A 27639-nucleotide genomic window follows, 5' to 3' on the forward strand; every position below is an offset into this window, starting at 1 on the left:
GGCCATCTGTTTGTCTTCTTTGAATAATTCAAGTAAATTTTTAGATCTCGTTTTTCTCATCTATAAAATGAGAGGAGCTATACAAGATGATATCTAAATTCTAGCTTCTAACCCTGAAATTTTTTCTATGACTAACTCAGTATTAATGATATATATTTATCTAGGGGAAGAACCTGAAATTCTCAGAAGACATAGCTTATTTGATGACAGCATATTGCTCAGTTCCAGTGGTCTTTTACTTGAACATAGTTCTGGAAGCCCCACTGGAGACAAATCTCTGTTCTGTGGCAGTGGAGATGGATTTGGAGATGAAGGAGCTGCAGGAGAAATGATTGGTATGCTCTCTGGTCATATAGAAACTGGATATTTGTTTCAGTCAAATTACTATAACAAACTGGAAGATTTATTCCAACAAACAGAAATTTCAGATACGCTTCTGTGTCATATAGATTAAAATATTTTTTACCTAAGTTTTCAAAGTCTATAGTATATTTAAACATTTAGGCTAGATCTAAGTAAATAGCCATCTTTGAACATTTATTATATAGGTTGTGAAATACATTTATCATATAGGTTCTTGTTTTTCTTTTTACAAACTTCTGGTTTCTAGAGAGAAAGAAGTGAGGTTAGTGTACTCCTCACAAAATATACTAGATCATATACTAGAAACATTTTCTTTAGCAAAAATTGTGGGATGGCTATTCTAAAGGATCTGTCTAGCATTTTATATTATTATTTTATTATGATATTACTGTAAAGTAATCATAGAAATAGGATAGACAAAACTGGGAAGTCTAAATGTACCTAATTATAATGATATTGACCTTTATATATCAAATATTTTTTAATTATCTACAATAAAAGGCTGGTTATGGCAAACTTACTGAAATTTGAAAACTATGAAAAATAGTGGCTCTACCTTAGATCTCCACTAAAGGAGTTTGAAAACTTTTATTTCTTGATTTGAAGTCTAAACATGGCTTTGTAACAAGGCTACTATCTTGATAGTTTAGTAAATATTTTCTGACATTAAACACTTAAAAATACATGTTTAATAAAGGAAAGGAAATTAAATATATAAAATTTTATTTCCTACTGCATGAAATATTGTAGTCTAGGTTGTTGTTTAGTCGCTCAGTCATGTCCAACTCTTTTGTGACCCCATGGACTATAGCCCACCAGGCTCCTCTGTCCATAGGATTTCCCGGGCAAGAATACTGGAGTTGGTTAACATTTCCTTCTCCAAGGGAGCTTCCCAATCCAGGGATCAAACCCACATCTCCTGTATTGGCAGGTGGATTCTTTACCATTTGAGCCATCAGGGAAACCCCATGGTAGTCCATATAACCAATCAAATCTAATTAAGTAGTGTTCACTCTTTTTTATATCCCTTGACAACTCGTTGCATACTAAGTTATCAAGTGTTTAGTGAACAAATGACAGATTCAGCTCTTTATAAGAAAAGTGTTTATTTTGTTTTCAAGACAATCTACTGCAAGATGATCAGAATATCCTGTTAGAAGAAATGCATTTAAATACAGAAATTTCCCTGCTTCCTGAGTCTCCTAATACTGTAGTGGGTATGTAGGAATTTTCTTTTGTGTAGAAAGTGAATAGATATTAATATTCAAATTAAGCCTCAAAATTTCTAGGTTTAAGGAGCAGTATAGTTTAGTGAAAGATATTAAAGAGAGTTGTCCCTCAAACTCTTAGCATGACTTAGATAACAGAGCATAGAAAATTAAGTTTTGAGAAAAGTACAATGATGGGTGTTTAATCAGGATTGGGTTTATTTGTTATGAGAGCATATTTAAATACTCTGGCAAAATATCCTGCTTTTGAATCATTAAAATAATATGTTACATAGTAAAAACATCATTAATGTTTGACATTAACATTGTTATTATTAACATTAATACCACATTAATATTAACATGGCTTGATGATCTACATACAGTTTTATAGAAATCACAAATATGGGGGTATTTTCTACTTGAAACTGGTTGTGAAAGTACTTCAGATGATTTGAAGTCTTTGTAGTCTGATTTTTGTTAAGAAGTAAAAAATGATTAGCCTCATTTTGATTTTTCACTTTTGGATGTTACATTTGCTTTCTAACACAATAGTATAAATTTAAAGCTGAAATATAAAAAGAGATGGGCAATAAAAATTTAGTTATGTACAATCCTTACAATTTTTAGCAGACATATTGTCAAATTTATGTCAGTCATTTATTGTGGTTCCTACCACTGTTTTTACTTCTGCCATGACTGTAGCCTAGCCTTAGATGTCACAGGAGGAAAAGTGGGTGATTAATATTTGACCTACCTGGACACTGTGGGTCCCAGACTATATAATCTCTGAACCTCTTCAACTCTATTAAATACATGATTCTAAAACTTCATTTGTGGCTCCAGTTAGCAATATAAATCTACAGTTAATCTTTCACTTTAATTCTCATATAGTCTTCTAGTTTGCAACATAATCATTATATTTTTAATAAATCCTTTTATGGCAATGTTGATGAGTAGCACCAGATAATCCAGAGTGTGTATGTTCACCTGAAAATGAAAAAATGGATGAAACTACAGTATCAAAAGAAGAGGAAGAATTTATCCTTGATCCAATTGATACTTCAGGTCAGAATCATTCATGTTTTTATTTTTAGCTTTGAGGTACTACTATCTCATTTACCCTGAGATATTTTGATAATTCTTAAAATGTTTTAGGAAGTAGTCAATCTAGTAATAACATTTATAATACAATAAGGGAAGAATGTGAAGAAAGTTTAAGATGATACTTTTATTCTATCCAGTCCTGATCAAACCATCTATCCAGTTTGGGAAACTGAAAAATTTAAAACTGAGTTCAGTTCCAGTAGTTATTGAGCCATTTATTCTGAGCACAGAAATGAAGACAACATAGTTCCTGCTTTTAAGAAGCTTAAAATCTGACTGGGAAGATAAACATGCAAATGAGTGTTTGCATATTTAAAATAAGACAGAGTAAAAGGATCCAAATAGAGGCACTGGATATGAATCGAATATATCCCTAGATCTTTTAAGCATATCCTAGTTTTAAGTATTATCTTTGATATGAATTTCAGTTTATAAATTCAGGCATGCAAAGAATAAAGCATTCAACTTTTTCTTTACAGAATTCAATTCTGAGCCTCTATCCCACTTGGTTTGGCAAGAAATTCAATCTGCATAGCTCCCCTATCTGCCCTGAACCATGTAGTATCAAGTTTTGGGAGGGGTGCAGTAGGTGGAAGGGAACCTCTGGTCATCAGCCATACCGCCTTGTGATACCCAGTGTCCCAGCCTGCATAGTCTCTGTGGTCATCACATAGCCAGCCTCTTTGGAATCTTATCATATTCCTAGGATTTTACTGAGACACATCAGCAAGCAGGTTCCTTCTGGCTCCATCTGATCTCAGATTTCCACCCTTTCCAAGAAATCTAACCATCCCCCAACTGTTGCATCTTCACTAAGGAAAAGCTTGACTTCTGCTTTTCACCTGGCAAAATTAGTTAAAGGAGCAAATCCCATGACCCTAGCTATCTATTTGGAATTTACATATGAATTTCAGTGGGAGAGGGGAAAATGCACTGGACAGATACAAATTAATGTTTCAAAAAGTTATCCTGAAAAATAAATAAGTAAATATTTAATGTATCAGTAATTTTTTTTTAAGTTTTCTAGTTAGTTAGATATTTTCAATTTAATTCAGTTCAGTCACTTAGTCGTGTCCGACTCTTTGTGACCCCATGAATCGCAGCACGCCAGGCCTCCCTGTCCATCACCAATTCCCGGAGTTCACTCAGATTCACGTCCATCGAGTTGGTGATGCCATCCAGCCATCTCATCCTCTGTCGTCCCCTTCTCCTCCTGCCCCCAATACCCTCCCAGCATTAGAGTCTTTTCCAATGAGTCAACTCTTCACATGAGGTGGCCAAAGTACTGGAGTTTCAGCTTTAGCATCATTCCTTCCAAAGAAATCCCAGGGCTCATCTCCTTCAGAATGGACTGGTTGGATCTCCAAGGGACTCTCAAGAGTCTTCTCCAACACCACAGTTCAAAAGCATCAATTCTTTGGCACTCAACTTTCTTTACAGTCCAACTCTCACATCCATACATGACCACTGGAAAAACCATAGCCTTGACTAGACAGACCTTTGTTGGCAAAGTAATGTCTCTGCTTTTGAATATGCTATCTGGGTTGGTCATAACTTTTCTTCCAAGGAGTAAGCATCTTTTAATTTCATGGCTGCAGTCACCATCTGCAGTGATTTTGGAACCCAAGAAAATAAAATCTGACACTGTTTCCACTGTTTCCCTATCTATTTCCCATGAAGTGATGGGACCAGATGCCATGATCTTCGTTTTCTGAATGCTGAGCTTTAAGCCAACTTTTTCACTCTCCACTTTCACTTTCATCAAGAGGCTTTCGAGTTCTTCTTCACTTTCTGCCATAAGGGTGGTGTCATCTGCATATCTGAGGTTATTGATATTTCTCCTGGCAATCTTGATTCCAGCTTGTGCTTCTTCCAGCCCAGCGTTTCTCATGATGTACTCTGCATATAAGTTAAATAAGCAGGGTGACAATATACAGCCTTGACGAACTCCTTTTCCTATTTGGAACCAGTCTGTTGTTCCATATTTAGTTCTAACTGTTGCTTCCTGACCCGCATATAGGTTTCTCAAGAGGCAGGTCAGGTGGTCTGGTATTCCCATCTCTTGAAGAATTTTCCACAGTTTCTTGTGATCCACACAGTCAAAGGCTTTGGCATAGTCAATAAAGCAGAAATAGATGTTTTTCTGGAACTCTCTTGCTTTTTCGATGATCCAGCAAATGTTGGCAATTTGACCTGTGGTTCCTCTGCCTTTTCTAAAACTAGCTTGAACATCAGGAAGTTCACGGTTCACATATTGCTGAAGCCTGGCTTGGAAAATTTTGAGCATTACTTTACTAGCGTGTGCTGCTGCTGCTGCTAAGTTGCTTCAGTCGTGTCCGACCCTGTGCGACCCCATAGATGGCAGCCCACCAGGCTCCCCTGTCCCTGGGATTCTCCAAGCAAGAACACTGGATTGAGTTGCCACTAGCGTGTGAGATGAGTGCAATTGTGTGGTAGCTTAAGCATTCTTTGGCATTGCCTTTCTTTGGGATTGGAATGAAAACTGACCTTTTCCAGTCCTGTGGCCACTGCTGAGTTTTCCAAATTTGCTGGCATACTGAGTACAGCACTTTCACAGCATCATCTTTCAGGATTTGAAAGAGCTCAACTGGAATTCCATCACCTCCACTAGCTTTGTTCATAGTGATGCTTTCTAAGGCCCACTTGACTTCACATTCCAGGATGTCTGGCTCTAGGTCAGTGATCACACCATCGTGATTATCTGGGTCGTGAAGATCTTTTTTGTACAGTTCTTCTGTGTATTCCTGCCACCTCTTCTTAATATCTTCTGCTTCTGTTAGGTCCATACCATTTCTGTCCTTTATCGAGCCCATCTTTGCATGAAATGTTCCCTTGGTATCTCTAATTTTCTTGAAGAGATCTCTAGTCTTTCCCATTCTGTTGTTTCCCTCTATTTATTTGCATTGATCACTGAGGAGGGCTTTCTTATCTCTCCTTGCTATTCTTTGGAACTCTGCATTCAGATGCTTATATCTTTCCTTTTCTCCTTTGCTTTTTGCAAAGTTAGATATTTTATGAAACTTCAAAACTGAGTGACTTCCCTTTCAATGTGCTCCCTGCTCCACAGTTTTCAGTTGTGCACTTAGTAGGTCAACTGCCTCCTAAGCAGTTTACAAAATGTGTTAACCCTTGGCTGCTGAGACACCCTAGCTGCGCAAAAACCTTAAAAGGATAATTTTCAGTAGAATGAATTTTCTACCGGGGTTTTCTATTGTGTTAGACATTTCTTAGATATGCAGTGCCTAGAATATCATTTTACAGAGCTGTACAACCTATCACATTTGTACATATTTCTTATATTTAGATATTGCTGAAAAAAGAAAAGGCAAAAACAGGAAATTGCTCATAGATCCAGTCAAGGAGATCAGTAGCAAAATTATGCATAGACAGCTTACTTCCTTTACGGACACACTCATGGTTTTGGAACTTGCACCTCCTACCCAAAGATTGATGATGTGGAAGCAAAAGGGAGGAGCAGATATACTTCTGTCAACTGCTGCCCAGGATTTGACTCATGCTGAACTGAAAATGGTAACAGCTTCCATACTTTTACATGGGTGCAATGTTTGATGATAAATAAATACATATTTATATTCATATATGCAACAATTTAAGCCCGTGAAAAAACACCCCCTTACTTTTGAATTAATTTGCTCGATGTATGTACATGAATTATAGTTTTTACTTTTTAGCATATGTGCTTGTATTTTGTTGAATTGCTTTACTTGTACAAAAAATGAGGAAAAGTGTATATTTTTACAGTTGTTTACAAAATGCTTTGTGTCCTCTGGCTTTAAACTTGGAAGAAAATTGATACAGAAGGAGTCAGTAAAGGAAGAAATGGGAAGCAAAAACATATTAGGTGAGACATCCTAATTTTGTTGGTGTTGAAGGGAATGTTATAAAAAGAAAAATGTGATTTTACATTTCAAAATAAAGATGGAACCTAATTCCATATTCCCAAATGTAAATGCTCTTAGAAGAATACTTGAACTTAAAAGAAATTGTTAAATCAGCATTGCATTTTTCTATGTGCAAATTAATTTTTGTCCAACAAACCACCTTAAAAAGATGAAGTGTATATACTATGTGGGCTATTCTTAATCTCACCCTTTCCCACCTCCCCTACCCTCATAGGCAGTACTCACAAGCCTTTGATAAAGAAAATTTTTATATCTAGTAGGATAATATATCAGTTTAAGACAACTAACCTGAGAAATCACTTGATAAGAATAGCATTTAAACAATACAGTTAACCTGAAACAAGACATTTCTATCCCCCAGAAAAGACATGAAATGTTAATAATTATTATTGTGACTATTATAAAGGAATAATAAAACCAACTTATTATTGTGGTGAGTGAACTCCTGCTTCCTGGAGGCATTAAAATCTGCTGAACAATATACCAAGATGGGCTTGAATTATCCATGTTGTCTTGAGAGTTGAATGTGTGGGAGCGAGTGTGGAGGAGATAGTTGATGGAACATGGCAGTAGAGGTGATAAAGAGGCAAATGAGGGGAAAGGGAAATAAATATGTGAGACTTGGGGTGCTATCAGAAAGCTTGTGCATCCTTAAATTCGTGGATTCTAAGTTGTCTGTCAAAACTTTTCTTTTGCAAAAGCCATATTCCAGTTTTAAGTTTGAAAGAAACTTTCGTGAAATCTTTTTTACTTCCTTAACAATTCAGAGACCTCCATGATGGAAGAGCCAAATTTCCTGCAAGAGTTAAGTCAACCTAAAACTTGGAAGGAAGTGACTGATGGATCAAAATGTAGTTCTCATGAGAATACCAATAAAAACATTAACTCTGATGTAAGTTAATCAAAGAGAATCATAAAAATATTATCTTCCTGACATATATAGTGAAAGAAAATTGAGATTCTGGTATATCTTCTTACATTTATAGTTTATATTTCATCTTATGTTATTCTATATCTTCCTTGTATGCAGCAATACTGCAGGGTAATACGTAATTTCCATCCAAAACAGTTTTTCTAGAAGTTTAAGATATTATAGTAAATCACAAGATAAGTAGTTTCATACTGAAATAGTATTTTGCATGGTACACTGAATAAATTATTATCTGTGAACCTGGTCATATGCTAAGGCCTCACATTCAGTATATCAAGGAATTCTTAAAAACTCTAGACAATACACCTATTAAAAAGAAATACGCCCATGTTTTCTTCTATTCATAAATTCACCCTCCTATCTCTATGAATAATATGTGTTAGATCCATGAATTACCTTGGTCTTGAATCTGAAGTGAAAGTGAAAGTCACTCATTCGTGTCCGACTCTTTGTGACCCCATCGACTATATAGTCCATGGAATTCTCCAGGTCAGAATACTAGAGTGGGTAGCCATTCCCTTCTCCAGGGGATCTTCCCAACCCAGGGATCAAACCCAGATCTCCAACATTGCAGGCAGATTCTTTACCAGCTGAGCCATCAGGGAAGCCCAAGAAGACTGGAATGGGTAGTCTATCCCTTCTCCATGGGATCTTCCTGACCCAAGAATTGAACTGGGATCTCCTGCATTGTAGGTGGATTCTTAACCAGCTGAGCTACCAGGGAAGCCCAGTCTTGAATCTGAAAGAATATCTAAAGATCCGTTACCAATAAAATTATTTTTAATTTCTATTTGAAAAACATAGTTATTAAAAACATAGTTTTAAACAATGTGCTTTCCAGTATTTTCCCAGTGTCACTTTCAGTTCAGTTCAGTCACTCAGTCATGTCCGACTCTTTGCGACCCCACAGACTGCAGCACACCAGGCTTCCCTGTCCATCATGAACTCCCAGAGTTTGCTCAAACTCATGTCCATTGAGTGGTGATGCCATCCAACCATCTCATCCTCTTGTCGTCCCCTTCTCCTCTGGCCTTCAATCTTTCCCAGCATCAGGGTCTTCTCCAAGGAGGCAGTTCTTCACATCAGGTGGCCAAAGTATTGGAGTTTCAGCTTCAGCATCGGTCCTTCCAATGAATATTGAGGACTGATTTCCTTTAGGATTGACTGGTTGGATCTTCTTGCAGTCCAAGGGACCCTCAAGAGTTTTCTCCACCACCACAGTTCTAAAGCATCAATTCTTCAGTGCTCAGCTTTCTTTAAAGAAAGAGGATGAGATGGCTGGATGGCATCACTGACTTGATGGACGTGAGTCTGAGTGAACTCCAGGAATTGGTGATGGACAGGGAGGCCTGGCATGCTGCGATTCATGGGGTCGCAAAGAGTCGGACACAACTGAACAACTGAGCTGAACTGAACTGAAAATGTGTAATATTCACAGAAATTAAAAGGGAAAACATGATAGGGCTCCACAAACAAGTATATTAAAGAATCAAATGCAACCCATTATACTCATGCAAAGAGTACATCATGAGAAACGCTGGGCTGAAAGAAGCACAATCTGGAATCAAGATTGCCAGGAGAAATATCAATAACCTCAGATAGGCAGATGACACCACCCTTATGGCAGAAAGTGAAAAAGAACTAAAAAGCCTCTTGATGAAAGTGAAAGTGGAGAGTGAAAAAGTTGGCTTAAAGCTCAACATTCAGAAAATGAAGATCATGGCATCTGGTCCCATCACTTCATGGGAAATAGATGGGGAAACAGTGTCAGATTTTATTTTGGGGGGCTCCAAAATCACTGCAGATGGTGATTGCAGCCATGAAATTAAAAGACGCTTACTCCTTGGAAGGAAAGTTATGACCAACCTAGATAGCATATTCAAAAGCAGAGACATTACTTTGCCAACAAAGGTCTGTCTAGTCAAGGCTATGGTTTTTCCAGTGGTCATGTATGGATGTGAGAGTTGGACGGTGAAGAAAGCTGAGCGCCGAAGAATTGATGCTTTTGAACTGTGGTGTTGGAGAAGACTCTTGAGAGTCCCTTGGACTGCAAGAAGATCCAACCAGTCCATTCTGAAGGAGATGAGCCCTGGGATTTCTTTGGAAGGAATGATGCTAAAGCTGAAACTCCAGTACTTTGGCCACCTCATGTGAAGAGTTGACTCATTGGAAAAGACTCTAATGCTGGGAGGGATTGGGGGCAGGAGGAGAAGGGGACAACAGAGGATGAGATGGCTGGATGGTATCACTGACTCAATGGATGTGAGTCTGAGTGAACTCCGGGAGTTGGTGATGGACAGGGAGGCCTGGCGTGCTGTGATTCATGGGGTCACAAAGAGTCAGACACGACTGAGTGACTGAACTGAACTGAACTGAAAGTGAAAAGTCAATTAAACTATACCGTAGGAAGCTTTTAACTTAGTCACCATCATAGATGCCAGTTGGGGAATGGAGCTTGGAGACAGGTTGAAGATGAAAAGGGGGCCAGCAGCTTCTATAGTGATGAGAAAGGAGCAATGGGGAATGGAGGATTTCTCTTCTTCCACTTCCCTTCCAGTGGACACAGTTTTTCTTCCCTCTTGCCATTGGCAGCTCCAGCAGCAGTGACAAGAATCCTGTCATAGCCCTAAGAAGGGATATTAATATCGCTTCTCCCATTCTCGTTCCCTCTGCTTACAGTTCTTCCTCTGCCACCTGGTTCTGGCATGAAATTAAAGGTAGGGGACTAGGGCAAAGACAGACTGTTTCAAAAGAAATGGTCTCAGATGCACAGCAGCAGAGACTTTTGATATGAAGTCTGTGGTAGTGATAGAAATAGGCGGGAAAAAGATATTGGAGGAATAAGAATATAAGATATAATATAGAATATAGGAATAAGATATAGGAGGAAAAAAGCAATGAGGGCAGAACATGCAAGTTCTTCATGTGTGGGAGGCATAAAGAAAATAGGAATATTTAAGTCTGGGATATTTCAGAAATGATATTTTGAGAATGCAGATAGTATTTTCAACTAGTTTTAGAAATGAGCATCCATGTGATTAAATCATTTAACAAAATGAGATTGTTCCTGTGATGACTACTACTACTGTGATGACTTACCTATATTTCCCTAATTTGCTTTAGCAGGATATTGTTGAAATGGTGTCTTCAGCTGCTGAGGAATCATCTTTAATGAATGCCATCTTGGCACAGGAAATTGAAAATTGTCCAATGGAATTGGTAAATAGATGTATAGTCTTGAGGATGTTCTTTAAAACTTTGTTCCTAAACAGTTAGCACCTTATTTACCCCAAAATTATTTTTAGCTGTAATGTTACTTTCTAAAATTACAGTTTAAATTTGTGATCTTAACAAAGATGTGTATGATTAGCTTGACAGAGCATATGTAGAATTGCTTTGATCTTTTATTCTTTCTTTGATTTATTTTGAAATTTCAAATAATGTTTTAAAAGATATGAGATTTTTATGCTTATCAAATGTAGTCCTGGTTAAAATGTTGATAGTCATTTTTTTAAGTTATTAAAACATCTCTAAAGAAACAGAGCTGTATCATGGGGTATGCCTTAAGACATTTGAAATTTTATTTTTCAAATGAAAAAATGTTCTGACTTCTAGAGATCAGAAAAAGGGAATGGTCTTTACTGACCATTTCCCATTCCTGACTGTATTTCTTATCTGTTCACCATTTGTAGAAATAAAATAAGAATGGGATTGAAGGTTAAAGCATAAACTTCGGGTAAAGGAATACAAAGTTCAAAGGGCATGGTCTGCACAGAGGACCACAAGTCCATAGCAAACGCTGAGCTAATGTTGGACTCACCTGACTCCACAGAGATTACTGTCACCTTTCTATAATCCCTGTCCTACAGTGCTGAAGGCATTTTTAAGATTGTAATAAATTTTGACAAAAAGTTTCTTAGTAAATAATATTGAAGCACCTAGTAATGCCTAATATTAGTTTGTTTTTAGATAAATTATCTGTATAATGAGTTCCAAGACTATTAAATTGTTTTTTTTTTTATATGACTGAATTCTCTGGATAATCTAGGACAGAATAAATACCTGAAATTTTTACCTGAAGTGTCCAAACAGCTGAGCCAGAAGACAACTGAGTCACTTTCACCTTTCTCTTTGCTTCTCAGTTCACTTCAGTTCAGTTGCTCAGTCGTGTCCAACTCTTTGTGACCCCATGAATCACAGCATGCCAGGCCTCCCTGTCCATCACCAGCTCCTGGAGTCTACCCAAACCCATGTACATCGAGTCGGTGATGCCATCCAGCCATCTCATCCTCTTGTCGTCCCCTTCTCCTCCTGCCCCTAATCCTTCCCAGCATTAGGGTCTTTTCTAATGAGTCAACTCGACGCATGAGGTGGCCAAAGTATTGGAGTTTCAGCTTCAACATTAGTCCTTCCAATGAATACCCAGGACTGATCTCCTTTAGGATGGACTGGTTGGATCTTCTTGCAGTCCAAGGGACTCTCAAGAGTCTTCTTCAACACCACAGTTCAAAAGCATCAATTCTTCGGCGCTCAGCTTTCTTCACCGTCCAACTCTCACATCCATACATGACCACTGCAAAAACCATAGCCTTGACTAGACGGACCTTTGTTTTGCAAAGTAACGTCTCTGCTTTTAAATATGCTGTCTAGGTTGGTCATAACTTTCCTTCCAAGAAGTAAGCATCTTTTAATTTCATGGCTGCAGTCATCATCTGCAGTGATTTTGGAGCCCCAAAAAATAAAGTCTGACACTGTTTCCACTGTTTCCCCATCTATTTCCCATGAAGTGATGGGACCAGATGCCATGATCTTTGTTTTCTGAATGCTGAGCTTTAAGCCAACTTTTTCACTCTCCTCTTTCACTTTCATCAAGAGGCTTTTGAGTTCTTCTTCACTTTCTGCCATAAGGGTGGTGTCATCTGCATATCTGAGGTTATTGATATTTCTCCCAGCAATCTTGATTCCAGCTTGTGCTTCTTCCAGCCCAGCATTTCTCATGATGTACTCTGCATATAAGTTAAATAAGCAGGGTGACAATATACAGCCTTGACGTACTCCTTTTCCTATATGGAACCAGTCTGTTGTTCCATGTTTAGTTCTAACTGTTGCTTCCTGACCTGCATACAGGTTTCTCAAGAGACAGGTCAGATAGTCTGGTATTCCCATCTCTTTAAGAATTTTCCCACAGTTTATTGTGATCTACACAGTCAAAGGCTTTGGCGTAGTCAGTAAAGCAGAAATAGATGCTTTTCTGGAACTCTCTTGCTTTTTCCATGATCCAGCAAATGTTGGCAATTTGATCTCTGGTTCCTCTGCCTTTTCTAAAACCAGCTTGAACATCTGGAAGTTCACAGTTCACGTATTGCTGAAGCCTGGCTTGGAAAATTTTGAGCATTACTTTACTAGCGTGTGAGATGAGCGCAATTGTGTGGTAGTTCGAGCATTCTTTGGCATTGCCTTTGTTTGGGATTGGAATGAAAACTGACCTTTTCCAGTCCTGTGGCCACTGCTGAGTTTTCCAAATTTACTGGCATACTGAGTGCAGCACTTTCACAGCATCATCTTTCAGGATTTGAAAGAGCTCAACTGGAATTCCATCACCTCCACTAGCTTTGTTCATAGTGATGCTTTCTAAGGCCCACTTGACTTCACATTCCAGGATGTCTGGCTCTAGGTGAGTGATCACAGCATTGTGATTATCTGGGTCTTGAAGATCTTTTTTGTACAGTTCTTCTGTTTTTTGTTTGTTTGTTTTTGTACAGTTCTTCTTTGCTTCTAGACACGGGTTATTTTTACATATGGTCAAGAAAACCACAACACAGCACAAGTTCAGCTGTTTTAATAATCAACTAGGCTTTCCACACTATGGACTCAGCTGTAGGGTATCCAGATAGCTCAAGTAGACAGACTTCAGCAAAGTGCACAGACTATTTTTTCTGAGGCTTTTCCTGGTTAGTTTAGTTGTACAATATAGGTGAAACTGCAGTCTCATGGATCTTTAACAAGGAGTTGGGCCGTTACTTTTCACATTTGAAAAATAGCTTTTGTGTATTTGACAATAAAATACAACATTAGTAATTGGGTGAACTAATTTATCCCAGAATCAACCAGTAAGGAATAAACATAAACATTTTACCTAGAAGAATTTAGAAAACTCTACAGAATAATATTGACCATATTTTCAGATCAGTCTCTTTGGCATGTAAGAAAGGATGCTGTATAGGCAGAACCAGGAAGCCAGTGCAGCTGGCAGGAATGGGGACTTGGCAGTCCCTTTAGCCTTAGATGATTTAAAATATCATATAGGATATTCTGAAGCTTTCTGAAGTCATCTTGGAGTCGATGAAATTGAAAGCACTGTTAGGAAGTGTCTGGGCTCCAGAGGTATACGTGAAAGCTTGACAAACAGTGGAGCTGTGATAAGGGTAACACAGAAGCTGTTAGGTTGCATGATAACAGAGATAACATAGGAAAAATTATAAAGTATTAATAGGTCAGATCTGTGCCGCTTGCCCATCCCCACCCCCAAACCCTTTATAGGCATGCTTTTTTATCAGACTTATCAGCACCTTTCCTATGTTCAGTTCTGTTCTCAGTTTGTAAGTTGTTAGTTGGTAAGGAGACTTAGAGTGAGTTCCTGTGAAGGGATTTCAAGTTTATAATTTTTAAATATTATGGTGTTTCTGCAAGTGACTAAAAACTGAAAAGAAGATTGAAAAGTTGGATCTATTTACATAATGTGAAAGGCAGTGTGTTGATCTTTTTTTTGACAAGGCATCCTTGAAATCTGAAAGGTTCCTAACCCAATTGGACACAACTCACTAAACATCAGTTATTGTTAGAACCTTTATATCACCAGATAAATTCAAATAAAGATCTTTATAATGCAGTTCTTCTCTAACTTTATGTTTACTCCTGTCATCTGAGTTCAGATTGACCAGAGCTGGGAGAGTCCTAGCCAAAAGTGGTCATCTTTACCTTTAAAAGTAAGGGTACAATGCCTGGGATGCATCACCAATACAGATGCAGAATCTCCTACTCTGGAGCCCCTTGTCAGAAGATAGCCTGGGAGCATAGATATCAGCCTATAAAAACTGAGCTGTACCTGTTTGTTGGTCTTATTCTCTCAACTGCAGATGATAACCTCCTTATTTGGCAGGACCCCATGTTACGGTTGTGTGTCTTGTGTTTCTTTCTACACTATGGTTGGCAGATAGTAAACAGTCAATAAATTTTGATTAAAGGAAATATTTTATCAATTTTTCAAACAGGAGTCATGGGGGAATGAACAAAATATTGAGGCAGAAAGATGGAATCTAAGAATACTTCAGATGTTACATAGTTTGCAGGTAAGACTTGGTAGGGTTTATCAACACTGTTTTTAGTTTTAAAAATAAAAAGTTGAGTTCAATCCTCTAGATATTAATAAAAATGAAACCATTTTCACTGTGTTCTTGTTGAGGCCAAATTACTCTATAGTGAAATGTATTGTAAGCTGTATACCCAGGGCTAAGTATGAGTTTGTTTTTGGTGCCCATATGCTGTAATCAATTCTTACCCATATGCATGTCCCTAGACATCTATGCTATGTCTCATTCTTGTGTTTAGCAGGCTGTCAACTAATTCTCAATATGTAATTAAATTTATAACAGTTTAAGAACAAAACAGATAATTTCAAAATTTAACATATTTTTGTCAAAATAATTCACGCTTAGTCACCCAGTCGTGTCCGACTCTTTGCAACCCCATGGACTGTAGCCTGCCAGGCTCCTCTGTCCATGGGATTTTTTTCCAGGTAAGAATATTGGAGTAGGTTGCCATTTCCACCTCCAGGGAATCTTCTTGACCCAGGAATCAAACTACTGCAGGCGAATTCTTTACCACTGAGCCATTAAGGAAGCCCCATCCATGCGTATAATTTTGAAAGTTCAGTATACTATGCTGTAAGGCTGAAAGGGAAACACAGAAGTCTTTTGTCCTATCCCCTCCTTATCCCTAAATTCTGCTTTCCAGAGGAAATTGAACTATTTCTTTTAGATTTATATCTATACTTCTAATTACAAGTTCTTACTCCTCTATCCTAATATTTCAGCTTTACATTTTATCTGCTGAGTTCTTTCAACAGAAAATGAAAATTTAACTTAGTTATATCTCCCCAACCCCAGTCTATCTTCAGCACAGTATTCAGCCGTTCAGTTCAGTTCAGTCGCTCAGTCGTGTCCGACTCTTTGAGACCCCATGAATCGCAGCACGCCAGGCCTCCCTGTCCATCACCAACTCCTGGAGTTCACTCAGACTCACGTCCATTGAGTCAGTGATACCATCCAGCCATCTCATTCTCTGTCGTGCCCTTCTCATCCTGCCCCCAATCCCTCCCAACATCAGAGTCTTTTCCAATGAGTCAACTCTTCACATGAGGTGGCCAAAGTACTGGAGTTTCAGCTTTAGCATCATTCCTTCCAAAGAAATCCCAGGGCTCATCTCCTTCAGAATGGACTGGTTGGATCTTCTTGCAGTCCAAGGGACTCTCAAGAGTCTTCTCCAACACCACAGTTCAAAAGCATCAGTTCCTTGGTGCTCAGCTTTCTTTATAGTACAACTCTCACATCCATACATGACTACTGGAAAAACCATAGCTTTGACTAGACAGACCTTTGTTGGCAAAGTGATGTCTCTGCTTTTTAATATGCTGTCTAGGTTGGTCATAACTTTTCTTCCAAGGATCAAGCATCTTTTAATTTCATGGCTGCAGTCACCATCTGCAGTGATTTTGGAGCCCAAGAAAATAAAGTCTTTCATTGTTTCCCCATCTATTTCCCATGAAGTGATGGGACCAGATGCCATGATCTTCGTTTTCTGAATGCTGAGCTTTAAGCCAATTTTTTCTCTCTCAGCTTTCACTTTCATCAAGAGGCTCTTTAGTTCTTCTTCACTTCCTGCCATAAGGGTGGTGTCATCTGCATATCTGAAGTTATTGATATTTCTCCCAGCAATCTTGATTCCAGCTGGTGCTTCATCCAGCCCAGCATTTCTCATGATGTAGGCAATGGCACCCCACTCCAGTACTCTTGCCTGGAAAATCCCATGGACAGAGGAGCTTGGTAGGCTGCAGTCTATGGGGTCGCTAATAGTCTGACACGACTGAGCGACTTCACTTTCACTTTTCACTTTCATGCATTGGAGAAGGAAATGGCAACCCACTCCAGTGTTCTTGCCTGGAGAATCCCAGGGACGAGGGAGCCTGCTGGGCTGCTGTCTATGGGGTCGCATAGAGTCAGACACGACTGAAGCGACTTAGCAGCAGCAGCAGCAGCAGCACTCTGCATATAAATTAAATAAGCAGAGTGACAATATACAGCCTTGACATACTCCTTTCCTGATTTGGAACCAGTCTGTTGTTCCATGTTCAGTTCTAACTGTTGCTTCCTGACCTGCATACAGATTTCTCAGGAGGCAGGTCAGGTGGTCTGGTATTCCCATCTCTTGAAGAATTTTTCACAGTTTGTTGTGATCCACACAGTCAAGGGCTTTGGCATAGCCAGTAAAGCAGAAGTAAATGTTTTTCTGGAACTCTCTTGCTTTTTCGATGATCCAACGGATGTTGGCAATTTCATCTCTGGTTCCTCTGCCTTTTCTAAAACCAGCTTGAACATCTGGAAGTTCAGGGTTCACGTACTGTTGAAGCCTGACTTGGAGAATTTTGAGCATTACTTTACTAGCGTGTGAGATGAGTGCAATTGTGCGGTAGTTTGAGCATTCTTTGGCATTGCCTTTCTTTGGGATTGGAATGAAAACTGAACTTTTCTAATCCTGTGGCCACTGCTGAGTTTTTCAACTTTGCTGGTGTAATGAGTGCAGCACTTTCACAGCATTATCTTTTAGGATTTGAAATAGCTCAACTGGAATTCCATCACCTCCACTAGCTTTGCTCCTAGAGATGCTTCCTAAGACTCACTTGACTTTGGGTTTCAGGATGTCTGGCTTTAGGTGAATGATCACACCATCGTGATTATCTGGGTCATGAAGATCTTTTTTGTACAGTTCTTTTGAGTATTCTTGCCACCTCTTCTTAATATCTTCTGCTTCTGTTAGGTCCATACCATTTCTGTCCTTTATTGAGCCCATCTTTGCATGAAATGTTCCCTTGGTATCTCTAATTTTCTTGAAGAGATCTCTAGTCTTTCCCATTCTATTGTTTTCCTCTATTTCTTTGCATTGATTACTGAGGAAGCTTTCTTATCTCTCCTTGCTGTTCTTTGGAACTCTGCATTCAAATGGGTGTTATCTTTCCTTTTCTCCTTTGCCTTTCGCTTGTCTTCTTTTCACAGCTATTTGTAAGGCCTCCTCAGACAACCATTTTGCCTTTTTGCATTTCTTTTTCTTGGGGATGGTCTTGATCCCTGACCCCTGTACAATGTCATGAACCTACATCCATAGTTCTTTATTGCTCTAGAAGATTTCTTCAGCTTTATCCTCATTTTTATTGAACTTCTTTGTTTTCCAGGAGTTTTTTTCTCAGTTATTATTTTGTTTTATTAATAATTTTATTATTAACTATTTTATTTTTAAATTATTTTATTTTATAGCATCTGAACAGCTACCCACTCCAGTATTCTAGCTTGGAGAATTCCATGGACTGTATAGTCCATGGGGTCACAAAGAGTTGGATACTACCGAGTGACTTTCACAATCTATTTATTTATATTTAATAGTTTTATTGAAGTATGATTAACATAACAATAAACCATACCTATTTTAAAATATACAGTTAGATAAATTTTGACGTATTTATGGAAACTCTCACCACAGTCAAGATAGTGAACATATCTACAATCTCCAGAAGTTTCTTTGTGTTTCTTGATAATCCTTTGTCTCATCTCCCCCACTGGTCCCCCTCCCCCAGCCCCCAGCAACCATTGATCTGTTTTCTCTCAAAAGCATCCTAATCATTTTTTGTGGATGGTGTCTTCTCTTAATTTTCAGAGGTTATAGCTTTCTCCTACTGCCCTCACTGTCTGTTTCCTTAGTAATTCTCTTGGATATTAGAAATTTTATCCAAGTGTTTAATAGATCTTTGGTTTTTATTTAAGAATGAGACACCAAAAAGCTGATTGGAGGTTATATAAGCATGGGTGGGGCTTATAGACTTGTTGTCTTCATAGCGAGATAATTTTGGGTGTCCCCACCCCCGCCAATACGTACGCACACAGATGTCATTATCTATAGAATCTTTTTCCTTGGAATGGTCTATTTTTGCATGGTCAAATCTACCATCTAGAAGATATAAGCATGACGTCCATGGTTGAGGAAACAAAAGGGAGTAAGGGAGAAGCTGGCAGTCTCACTGCTTAGATATTAGAATTTCCCTTAATCCCCCAGTTTGTAACACTTCTCTTCCACTATCCACAGTGCCTCGTATTCCAGGTCTAAAACCTCATGGTTGGTACCTCCAGAAAGACAACTTTCTGCCTCCTGCTAGGGTTCAGGACTAATGGTCTCCTGGTTCTGTGAGGTGGTGTGGTAAACCTGAGGGTCTAATTGTTTTCAAGTAGCCTTTTAAGGAATTCTCATGTTTTTAACTTCACACTTCATTTCCAGCTTATGACATACTGCTGCCTATAATCACTGATCTTTTCCTAGGTTTTCTTTCATTTAGGGATTTTGTTTCTGTTTTGTTCAAATGTGTTTGTTGGGATGGTCTCCCACTCATCTTGATTTTGGATTCTTTGGTGCTACTTCTGTCTGAAGCAGCATCCTTCAGTAAGCCTTGCTTTTATTCCTGTAGGGTGTCAAGGACAAGGAGCAGCCAACACACAAAACCACTAGTGTTTGTGCACAGCTAGAGCTGGTGGTGATTTTATAGTATCCTGGGCATTTCACATCCATAGAGTAGGAACTGGGGCTCTGGACCATGTGCTTCTTCTCATGTTTCCTCTTCTCCTTTTTTGGAGAAGGATGAAGGTGATCCTTTGCAAGAGGTATCATAGGGGAGGTTTTCACTGCTGGAAATGCTCCTTTTTTCCACATTTTTCATGTTTTATTGTACTTACACTCAAATTTCACCATTAAATACTGAGCATAAGTATATGCTGGCCTTATGTCCAGATTTTTGAAATGCAAAGGTAAATTGATGAATGGCTTTAACAATGTGATATATTAGACACTGTAAAATATATTAAACAATTAGAGAATCTAGAAGGAAAGTAAAATTCTGTCTATATACATTTACCCATTTAGTGGCATAAATAAACTCTATAGGGAAAGGACGACAGATATGAAGCTTTTAGTTGCAGTTGGAGGAAAAATCCATTCGGGACTGAACTGAGAGGTCCTTGGTTGCTAACAGAATCTCCCCTGACTTCAGAATTTAAACAAACTAGTGAGTTTTTTGATTGGTATCCAAAAACCACTGAATTGTGTAAAATCCCTATTAGTCATGAGAAACAGAAGGAACAAGATTGATTAAGGAATTGGTACATGCCAATTTGAGTCATTGGGTCTGGCCAGTCAAAAGTGAGCAGAGCTGGCTAGAGGCTGAAAATCCATTGGATGTTGCAGTTCGCTCATCTCAGTCTAGAGGTTACTACATTCCTCAAAAATTCTTGTTCTCCAAATAAGTTCCTTAAATGCTTTCCATAAGCAGGGTCTAGGTTCTGTATCTCAAATTGTCTTGCCTTTTGCTGGTTCTCCTCTCTGCTGGCATTTAGGTTTCAGCTTTCTCTAAGTCTGGTAAGTCTTCCACTTTGTATTTCTCTTCTTCATTTCTTTACCTTTATTTTAGAGGAGCTCTTGGAGGAAACAGAATAATCCTCTCAGGGTGTTTGTCAAAAGGGTTCTTAAAATTTACAAGGCTGTCCCTGCTCTCTCCCTGGGGAAAACCACCCAATCCACATCTTGTCTCCTCAAGAGAGGGAATAAATGAAGGCTTGGCATGCTATCTCAAAGGCTGCTGACACTGTGCTATGCTACTCCTTTGGTTGAGATTAAAGTATGATAAAATATTTAACTTGTCAATTTTTTAAAAGTTAGTGTTGGTTGCTCAGTTGTATCTGACTCTTTGTGACCCCATGGACTGTAGCCCACCAGGCTCATCTCTCCATTAAATTCTCCAGGCAAGAATACTGGAGTGGGTAGTCATTCCCTTCTCCAGGAGATCTTCCAGAGCCAGGGATTGAATCTGTGTCTCATGCATTACAGGCAGATTCTTTACCATCTGAGCCATGAGTTAAATGTTATGGACTAGCAAACAAACAAACAAAAAAGACCTTTGTATATGGTCTTTTAAAAAATGCTTCACAGCTACCAAATTAGTACAATATTCACAGGGATACTGGCCAGTATTCACCATAGTATTTCTAACTAAAACACAACACTCCTTCTCTAGAAATCTGATTCCAAGTGCAGTCTAATCAAATACTTCATTGTACGTCAGTTTTTCAAGTAGATTCACAGGTGTCCTGTAGTGAACCAATGTCTTTTTAATCTGTGCAAAGAAACTGGGAGATATTTATTTAGTCATATTCCCCTGCCATTACACTTACACTAGAGTTGTTTAGTTAACTCCACCCTGCAGTACCTATAAAACAAGGCTGACAGGCTGATAATCATTGTTTTTGAAGATTCCCAGGGTCCTGTGGACTTTTTTCTGCCTCAAAGTCTCAATTAATTGCACTTTTCCCAGGAGCCATTTATGTTAACATCAATAGACCTAACATTTGTATAACACATTGAAATTTGTATAACACTTTAGAGTTCTTTTGCGTGTATTTTGTCAATGAACCAAGCTGTGCTCAATGACCTGTTTTTTTATGTTTCCTAATAAATCATTTGCATTTCTCCATTTAAGAATTTCAGTCACTTATCAAAAATACCAATATTTATTATTCATTATACATCCACAGCCTGCTTTGTTCCTAATGATCTTATTTCCCTTTCCTCTTTTATAATTGTTTTCCCAGGAATCCAACAAGATGGGAATGCAGTACTTTAGTCTGATGAAGCTCTGCAGAAATAGTGACCGGAAACAAACTGCTGCCAAATTTTATAGCTTTCTTATGCTAAAAAAACATCAGGCTATTGAGCTGAGCCAGAGTGCTCCCTATGCAGATATTATAGCTACAGTGGGACCAATGTTCCATAAAATGTGAAGGAAATCCAGAACATGCAGATTTATGTCATCATTGGAATTTCTGTATAGATTGTTCAGTTTAACGCAGAAGCTGTCTGGAAGCAGCTGAAGGTCTTATCCATTTCATAGATAGGTTGAGCTCATATTTCATAGATAGATAGGTTGAGCCCATATTTCCTCTTTGTAAATTCAGAATAATCATAGGCATAATTAGAAACCTATATGCTTCCAGAAATAACTGTAGCTAAGTAATATTTTTAACTTAGTTGACTTGAATGCATATCATTTACCATTTCCTTGGCTTGAATGTTGTATTTAGGATACATTTTAAAAATACTTTATGTCTTCAAGGATTTTTATAAAGTGGATTATTTATTAAATTTTATAACTTAATAAATATTAGTAATTAATAATTAACACTTTCTTATTTCTCCACAACAATAATTTATTTGATTATAATGCATATCACTCTTGGTTTTATATAATGCCCTGGCTTTTAATCTAATATCTTAATCGAAGAGTTATAAAATTTTTCTTAGTCTCAAATTATATGAGTCTAATATAATATGGCTTTAGTCTATAGTTCATGCAACCTGTTTATTTACTATTAATGATTATTATGGCTGTCATTTATGTATCAGCAAAACTAACATTAGAAAAAATTAATGGATGCTTATTCAACATGTTGTTTTCAGCTATAATTCAAGTGAAGGTAACTAAAATAAATGTTCTTTATATGGTGTATACTGAGCATTTTTGACATTAAAACCAAAGTTTTTCTTTCTTAGTTGAAGTTTGAGTTAAGAGATTTTCATGTAATGCTCTGTGAGCTCCATACTATTGTATCTGGAATTATGCTACAGACTAAATTCTAAATGGCCCCTTTGAATGTATTAACTATAAGTTTTAGATGTCAAAATTCCCTTTTTAAAAATTTCCTTTAATTTTTAATTGACACAGGAAAGATTGACTTTTTTATTTTAGTGCACAGTTCAATGAATTTTACAGGTATAGATTCCTGTGAGCACCATCAGAACCAGGGTACCAAAAAAATCCCTTGTACTAACCCTTTGTAGTCACACCCTTCCCCCATTCTAACTCCTGGTAACTACTCTTCTACATGACTATAGTTTTATCTTTTTAAGAATGTCATACAAATGGAACTATATAGTAAGTAACCTTTTTTCAGACTGACTTCTTGCATTCCATCTTTGAGATTAGTACAAATTATAGCATGTATCAGGAGTTCAATCCTATGTATTGTTAAGTAGCAGTCTGTTGTCTGGATATACCACAGTTTATGTATCCATTTACCCCCTGAAAGACATTTATATTGTTTAACAATTAAAAATAGAGCTGCTGCATATACCTGTGTACAGTTTTTGTATGAATATAAGTTTCTAATTTTCTAAGGTAAATATCTAGGCCTCGGTCGTATGGCCAGTGCATGTTTAACTTTATAAGAAACTAACAAATTATTTTCCAGATGTACCTTTCTGCATTCCTATTAGCAATGTATGTGAGTTCCAGTTGACTTTTTGTTTACTTTTTTATTTTGAGATAACTGTAGGTTCACATGAACTTGTGAAAAACAATACGGATCCTGTATACTCTTCATCCAGTTTCCCCAGTGGTAACATCTTACATACTTATAGTACAGTATCAGGGACACTGACATTGATACAGTCTGCTCACCTGATTCATGTCTCACCAGTTTTACATGTGCTCATTTGTTTGTGTGTGTTTAGAATGAATGTGTTCGCTCAGTCGTGTCCAACTCTTTGCGACCCCATGGACTGTAGCCCACCAGGCTCCTCAGTCTATGGGATTTTCCAGGCAAGAGTACTGGAGTGGGTTGCCATTTCCTTCTCCAGGGGATCTTCCCAACCCAGGGATCGAACCCAGGTCCCCTGCACTGCAGGCAGACGCTTTACCGTCTGAGCCACCTGTGTGTGTTTAGTTCTATGCAATTGTACTACATAGATGGCTTCATGTGACCACCACCACAGTCAAGAAATAGAACAGTTCTTTCACAGGAATGACCTGATACTTTTTTGTAGCTACTGCCACTTCCTTCCTTCCTTTACTCCCTAGCCCCTGAAGACCTTTAACCTGTTTTCCATCTTTATAATTTTGTCATTAATATAGTTGACTTTTGCAGGTTAATTTTATACCCTGTTACAGTTACAGTTCAGTCACTCGTGTCCGACTCTTTGCAACCCCATGAACCACAGCACGCCAGGCCTCCCTGTCCATCACCAACTCCCGGAGTTCACTCAAACTCATGTCCTTTGAGTCAGTGATCCCATCCAACCATCTCATCCTCTGTCATCCCCTTCTCCTCGTGCCCTCAATCTTTCCCAACACTAGGGTCTTTTCAAATGAGTCAGCTTGTCGAATTAGGTGGCCAAAATATTGGAGTTTCAGCTTCAAACATCAGTCCTTCCAATGAATATCCAGGACTGATCTCCTTTAGAATGGACTGATTGGATCTCCTTGCACTCCAAGGGACTCTCAAGAGTCTTCTCCAACACCACATTTCAAAAGCATCAATTCTTCGGCGCTCAGCTTTCTTTATAGTCCAACTCTCACATCCGTACATGACCACTGGAAAAACCATAGCCTTGACTAGATGGACCTTTGTTGACAAGGTAATGTCTCTGCTTTTTAATATGCTGTCTAGGTTGGTCATAACTTTCCTTCCAAGGAGTAAGCGTCTTTTAATTTCATGGCTGCAATCACCATCTGTAGTGATTTTGGAGCCCCCAAAAATAAAGTCTGACACTGTTTGCACTGTTTCCCCATCTATTTCCCATGAAGTGATGGGACCAGATGCCATGATCTTCGTTTTCTGAATGTTGAGCTTTAAGTCAACTTTTTCAGTCTCCTCTTTCACTTTCATCAAGAGGCTTTTTAGTTCTTCGCTTTCTGCCATAAGGGTGGTTTCATCTGCATATCTGAGGTTATTGATATTTCTCCCGGCAATCTTGATTCCAGCTTGTGCTTCTTCCAGCTCAGCGTTTCTCATGATGTACTCTGCATATAAGTTAAATAAGCAGGGTGACGATATACAGCCTTGACGTACTCCTTTTCCTATTTGGAACCAGTCTGTTGTTCCATGTCCAGTTCTAACTGTTGCTTCCTGACCTGCATACAGGTTTCTCAAGAGGCAGGTCAGGTGGTCTGGTATTCCCATCTCTTGAAGAATTTTCCACAGTTTATTGTGATCCACACAGTCAAAGGCTTTCGCATAGTCAATAAAGCAGAAATAGATGCTTTTCTGGAACTCTCTTGCTTTTTCCATGATCCAGCGAATGTCGGCAATTTGATCTCTGGTTCCTCTGCCTTTTCTAAAACCAGCTTGAACATCTGGAAGTTCATGGTTCATGTATTGCTGAAGGCTGGCTTGAAGAATTTTGAGCATTACTTTACTAGCATGTAAGATGAGCACAATTGTGCGGTAGTTTGAGCATTCTTTGGCATTGCCTTTTTTTGGGATTGAAATGAAAACTGACCTTTTCCAGTCCCGTGGCCACTGCTGAGTTTTCCAAATTTGCTGACATATTGAGTGCAGCACTTTCACAGCATCATCTTTCAGGATTTGAAATAGCTCAACTGGAATTCCATCACCTCCACTAGCTTTGTTTATAGTGATACTTCCTAAGGCCCTGGTGTCTGGCTCTAGGTGAATGATCACACCATTGTGATTATCTGGGTCATGAAGATCTTTTTTATAGAGTTCTTCTGTGTATTCTTGCCATCTTGTGACCTTGCTAAACTCACAAACTACTTTTAGAACTTTGTTTTTTGTAGATTCTTTGGGATTTTTTACAGACTATCATGACTGCAAATAGGGACAGTTTCATTTCCTTTCTAATCTATTCCCAGTGCAAGAAGGAACTCATTCCTTCTTGCACATTAATCATTAAGTATGATATTAGATATAGTTTGTTTTGTATGTTGTGTGGGTAAGGGTGGGGTAGTGGTGGGTTTGGGCATGTTTCAGTAATTTTTTTCAAGTTGAGGATATTCCTTTTTATTCCTAATTTGCTGAGAGATGTTTATTTGTTTTTATCATAAGTAGGTATTGAATTTTTGTATATTCACAGTATTATGGAACCAATACCATTATCTAATTTTAGAACAGTTTCATCAGCCAAAAAGCAACCCCATTCTCATAAGCAATGACTCCTCATCCCTCCTTCCCCTCAACTCCTGGCAACAACTCATCCACTTTTTGTTAGTCATATAATATATGGCCTTTTTTACTTAGCATAATGTTTATCTATGTTGTAGAATGTATTTGTACTTCATTCCTTTTAATGGCTAAATTAATATTCCATTATATGGATATGAATTTTGTTTATCCACATCAGTTGGTAGACGTGGCTTGTTTCCATTTTGTTGTTGTTGTTTCCATTTTTTACTATTATGAATAATGTTGCTCTGAACAAGACTTTGTAAGTTATAAGGTTTTTTGTATACATGTTTTCTCTTTCTTAGATATATACGTAGGAGTAGAATTTCCGGGTCAAATGATAATTTTATGTTTAACTATTAAAGGAATTTGGAGAAGGAAATGGCAACCCACTCCAATATTCTTGCCTAGAGAATCCCATGGACAGAGGAGTCTGGTGGGCTGCTGTCCATAGGGTCGCACAGAGTCAGACATGACTGAAGCAACTTAGCATGCCTGCATGCATTGGAGAAGGAAATGGCAACCCACTCCAGTATTCTTGACTGGAGAATCTCAGGGACAGAGGAGCCTGGTGGGCTACCGTCTATGAGGTCTCACAGAGTCTGACACGACTGAAGCGACTTAGCAGCAGCAGCAGTGTTAAAGGAATTATCAAACTGTTTTACAAAATATCTGTGCCTTTTTACATTTCTACCGACAATGTATGCGTTCCAATTTCTCTATATTCTCACCAGTACTTGTTATTGCCGCTTTTTTTTATTACAGCTATCCTAGTGAGTTTTAAGTAATAACTCATGGTTTTGATTTCCATTTTCCTAATAACTAATGATGTTAAGCATCTTTCCATATGGATTTGCTAGCATTTTGTTTAGGATGTTTGCATCTGTGTTCATGAGGGATATTTGTCTGTTTTTGTCCTTTCTTGTACTGTCTTTTTCTGATCTTGGGATCAGTATGGTACTGACCTCATAAAAATTACTTGGAAATTGTTTCTTCCTATTTTATTTTTCTGTGAAAAGACTACGTAGAATTTGTACTATTTCTTCTTTAAGTGTTTGGTAGAATTAACCCATGAAACCATCTGGATCTGGAGATTTATATTTTAGAAGGTTTTAAACTATGAATTCAATTTTTTAAATAATTGTAAGGCTATGCAGTTGTCTATTTCATTTTGGGTGAGTTTTACTGGTTTGTGGTTTTCAAAGAATTGTTCCATTTCATCTAAATTGTGTACAGTTTTTTGGAGTGTTCCCTGATTATCCTTTTACTATCTGCAGGGTCCATAGTAATAACCCCTCTTTCATTCTGCTAAGTCGCTTCAGTCGTGTCCGACTCTGTATGACCCCATAGACGGCAGCCCACCAGGCCCCCCTGTCCCTGGGATTCTCTAGGCAGGAACACTGGAGTGGGTTGCCATTTCCTTCTCCAATGCATGAAAATGAAAAGTAAAAGTGAAGTCGCTCAATCATGACCAACTCTTAGCGACCCCATGGACTGCAGCCCACCAGGCTCCTCAGTCCACGGGATTTTCCAGGCAAGAGTACTGGAGTGGGGTGCCATTGCCTTCTCCCTCTTTCATTCTAGATACTGTTAATTTCTGTCTTCTTTTTTCTTTTCAGTCATATTAGAGGCATATTAATGTTATTGGGCTTTTCAGAGCTTTTGGTTTCATTGACTTTCTCCTTTGCTTTTCTTTTTTCAATTTCATTGATTTCTACTGTGATATTTATTATTTCCTTCCTGCAGCTTGCTTTGAGTTT

At 38.2% G+C, this 27639-nt stretch overlaps 1 protein-coding gene and 1 pseudogene across 9 annotated transcripts in view; one reads left to right on the forward strand and one right to left on the reverse strand.

Annotated features, from left to right (window-relative positions):
- RAD21L1 (RAD21 cohesin complex component like 1) overlaps positions 1 to 23047 on the forward strand; it is a 40780-nt gene extending 17733 nt beyond the window's left edge. For 3 of the 9 annotated variants that reach the window (XM_086332645.1, XM_086332644.1, XM_086332649.1), the window contains 9 exons: positions 165 to 335; positions 1485 to 1580; positions 2532 to 2639; positions 6004 to 6230; positions 6462 to 6561; positions 7390 to 7514; positions 10677 to 10772; positions 14825 to 14902; positions 21512 to 23047. In XM_086332645.1, the coding sequence (XP_086188771.1) occupies positions 165 to 335; positions 1485 to 1580; positions 2532 to 2639; positions 6004 to 6230; positions 6462 to 6561; positions 7390 to 7514; positions 10677 to 10772; positions 14825 to 14902; positions 21512 to 21700 (1190 nt within the window). In that variant the 3' untranslated portion in view covers positions 21701 to 23047. The remainder of the gene's footprint in view (positions 1 to 164; positions 336 to 1484; positions 1581 to 2531; positions 2640 to 6003; positions 6231 to 6461; positions 6562 to 7389; positions 7515 to 10676; positions 10773 to 14824; positions 14903 to 21511) is intronic. The other 6 variants (XM_086332646.1, XM_086332650.1, XM_086332647.1 and 3 more) reach the window with 5 other exon arrangements.
- On the reverse strand, positions 19229 to 19541 carry LOC147360487 (small ribosomal subunit protein eS27 pseudogene; annotated as a pseudogene).
- Positions 23048 to 27639: the final 4592 nt, after the last annotated feature.

The sequence above is a fragment of the Bos grunniens genome, chromosome 13 (assembly GCF_055505025.1).
Source record: "Bos grunniens cultivar Pamir isolate PY7600 chromosome 13, Bosgru_T2T1.0, whole genome shotgun sequence".
Classification (NCBI taxonomy): domain Eukaryota; kingdom Metazoa; phylum Chordata; class Mammalia; order Artiodactyla; family Bovidae; genus Bos; species Bos grunniens.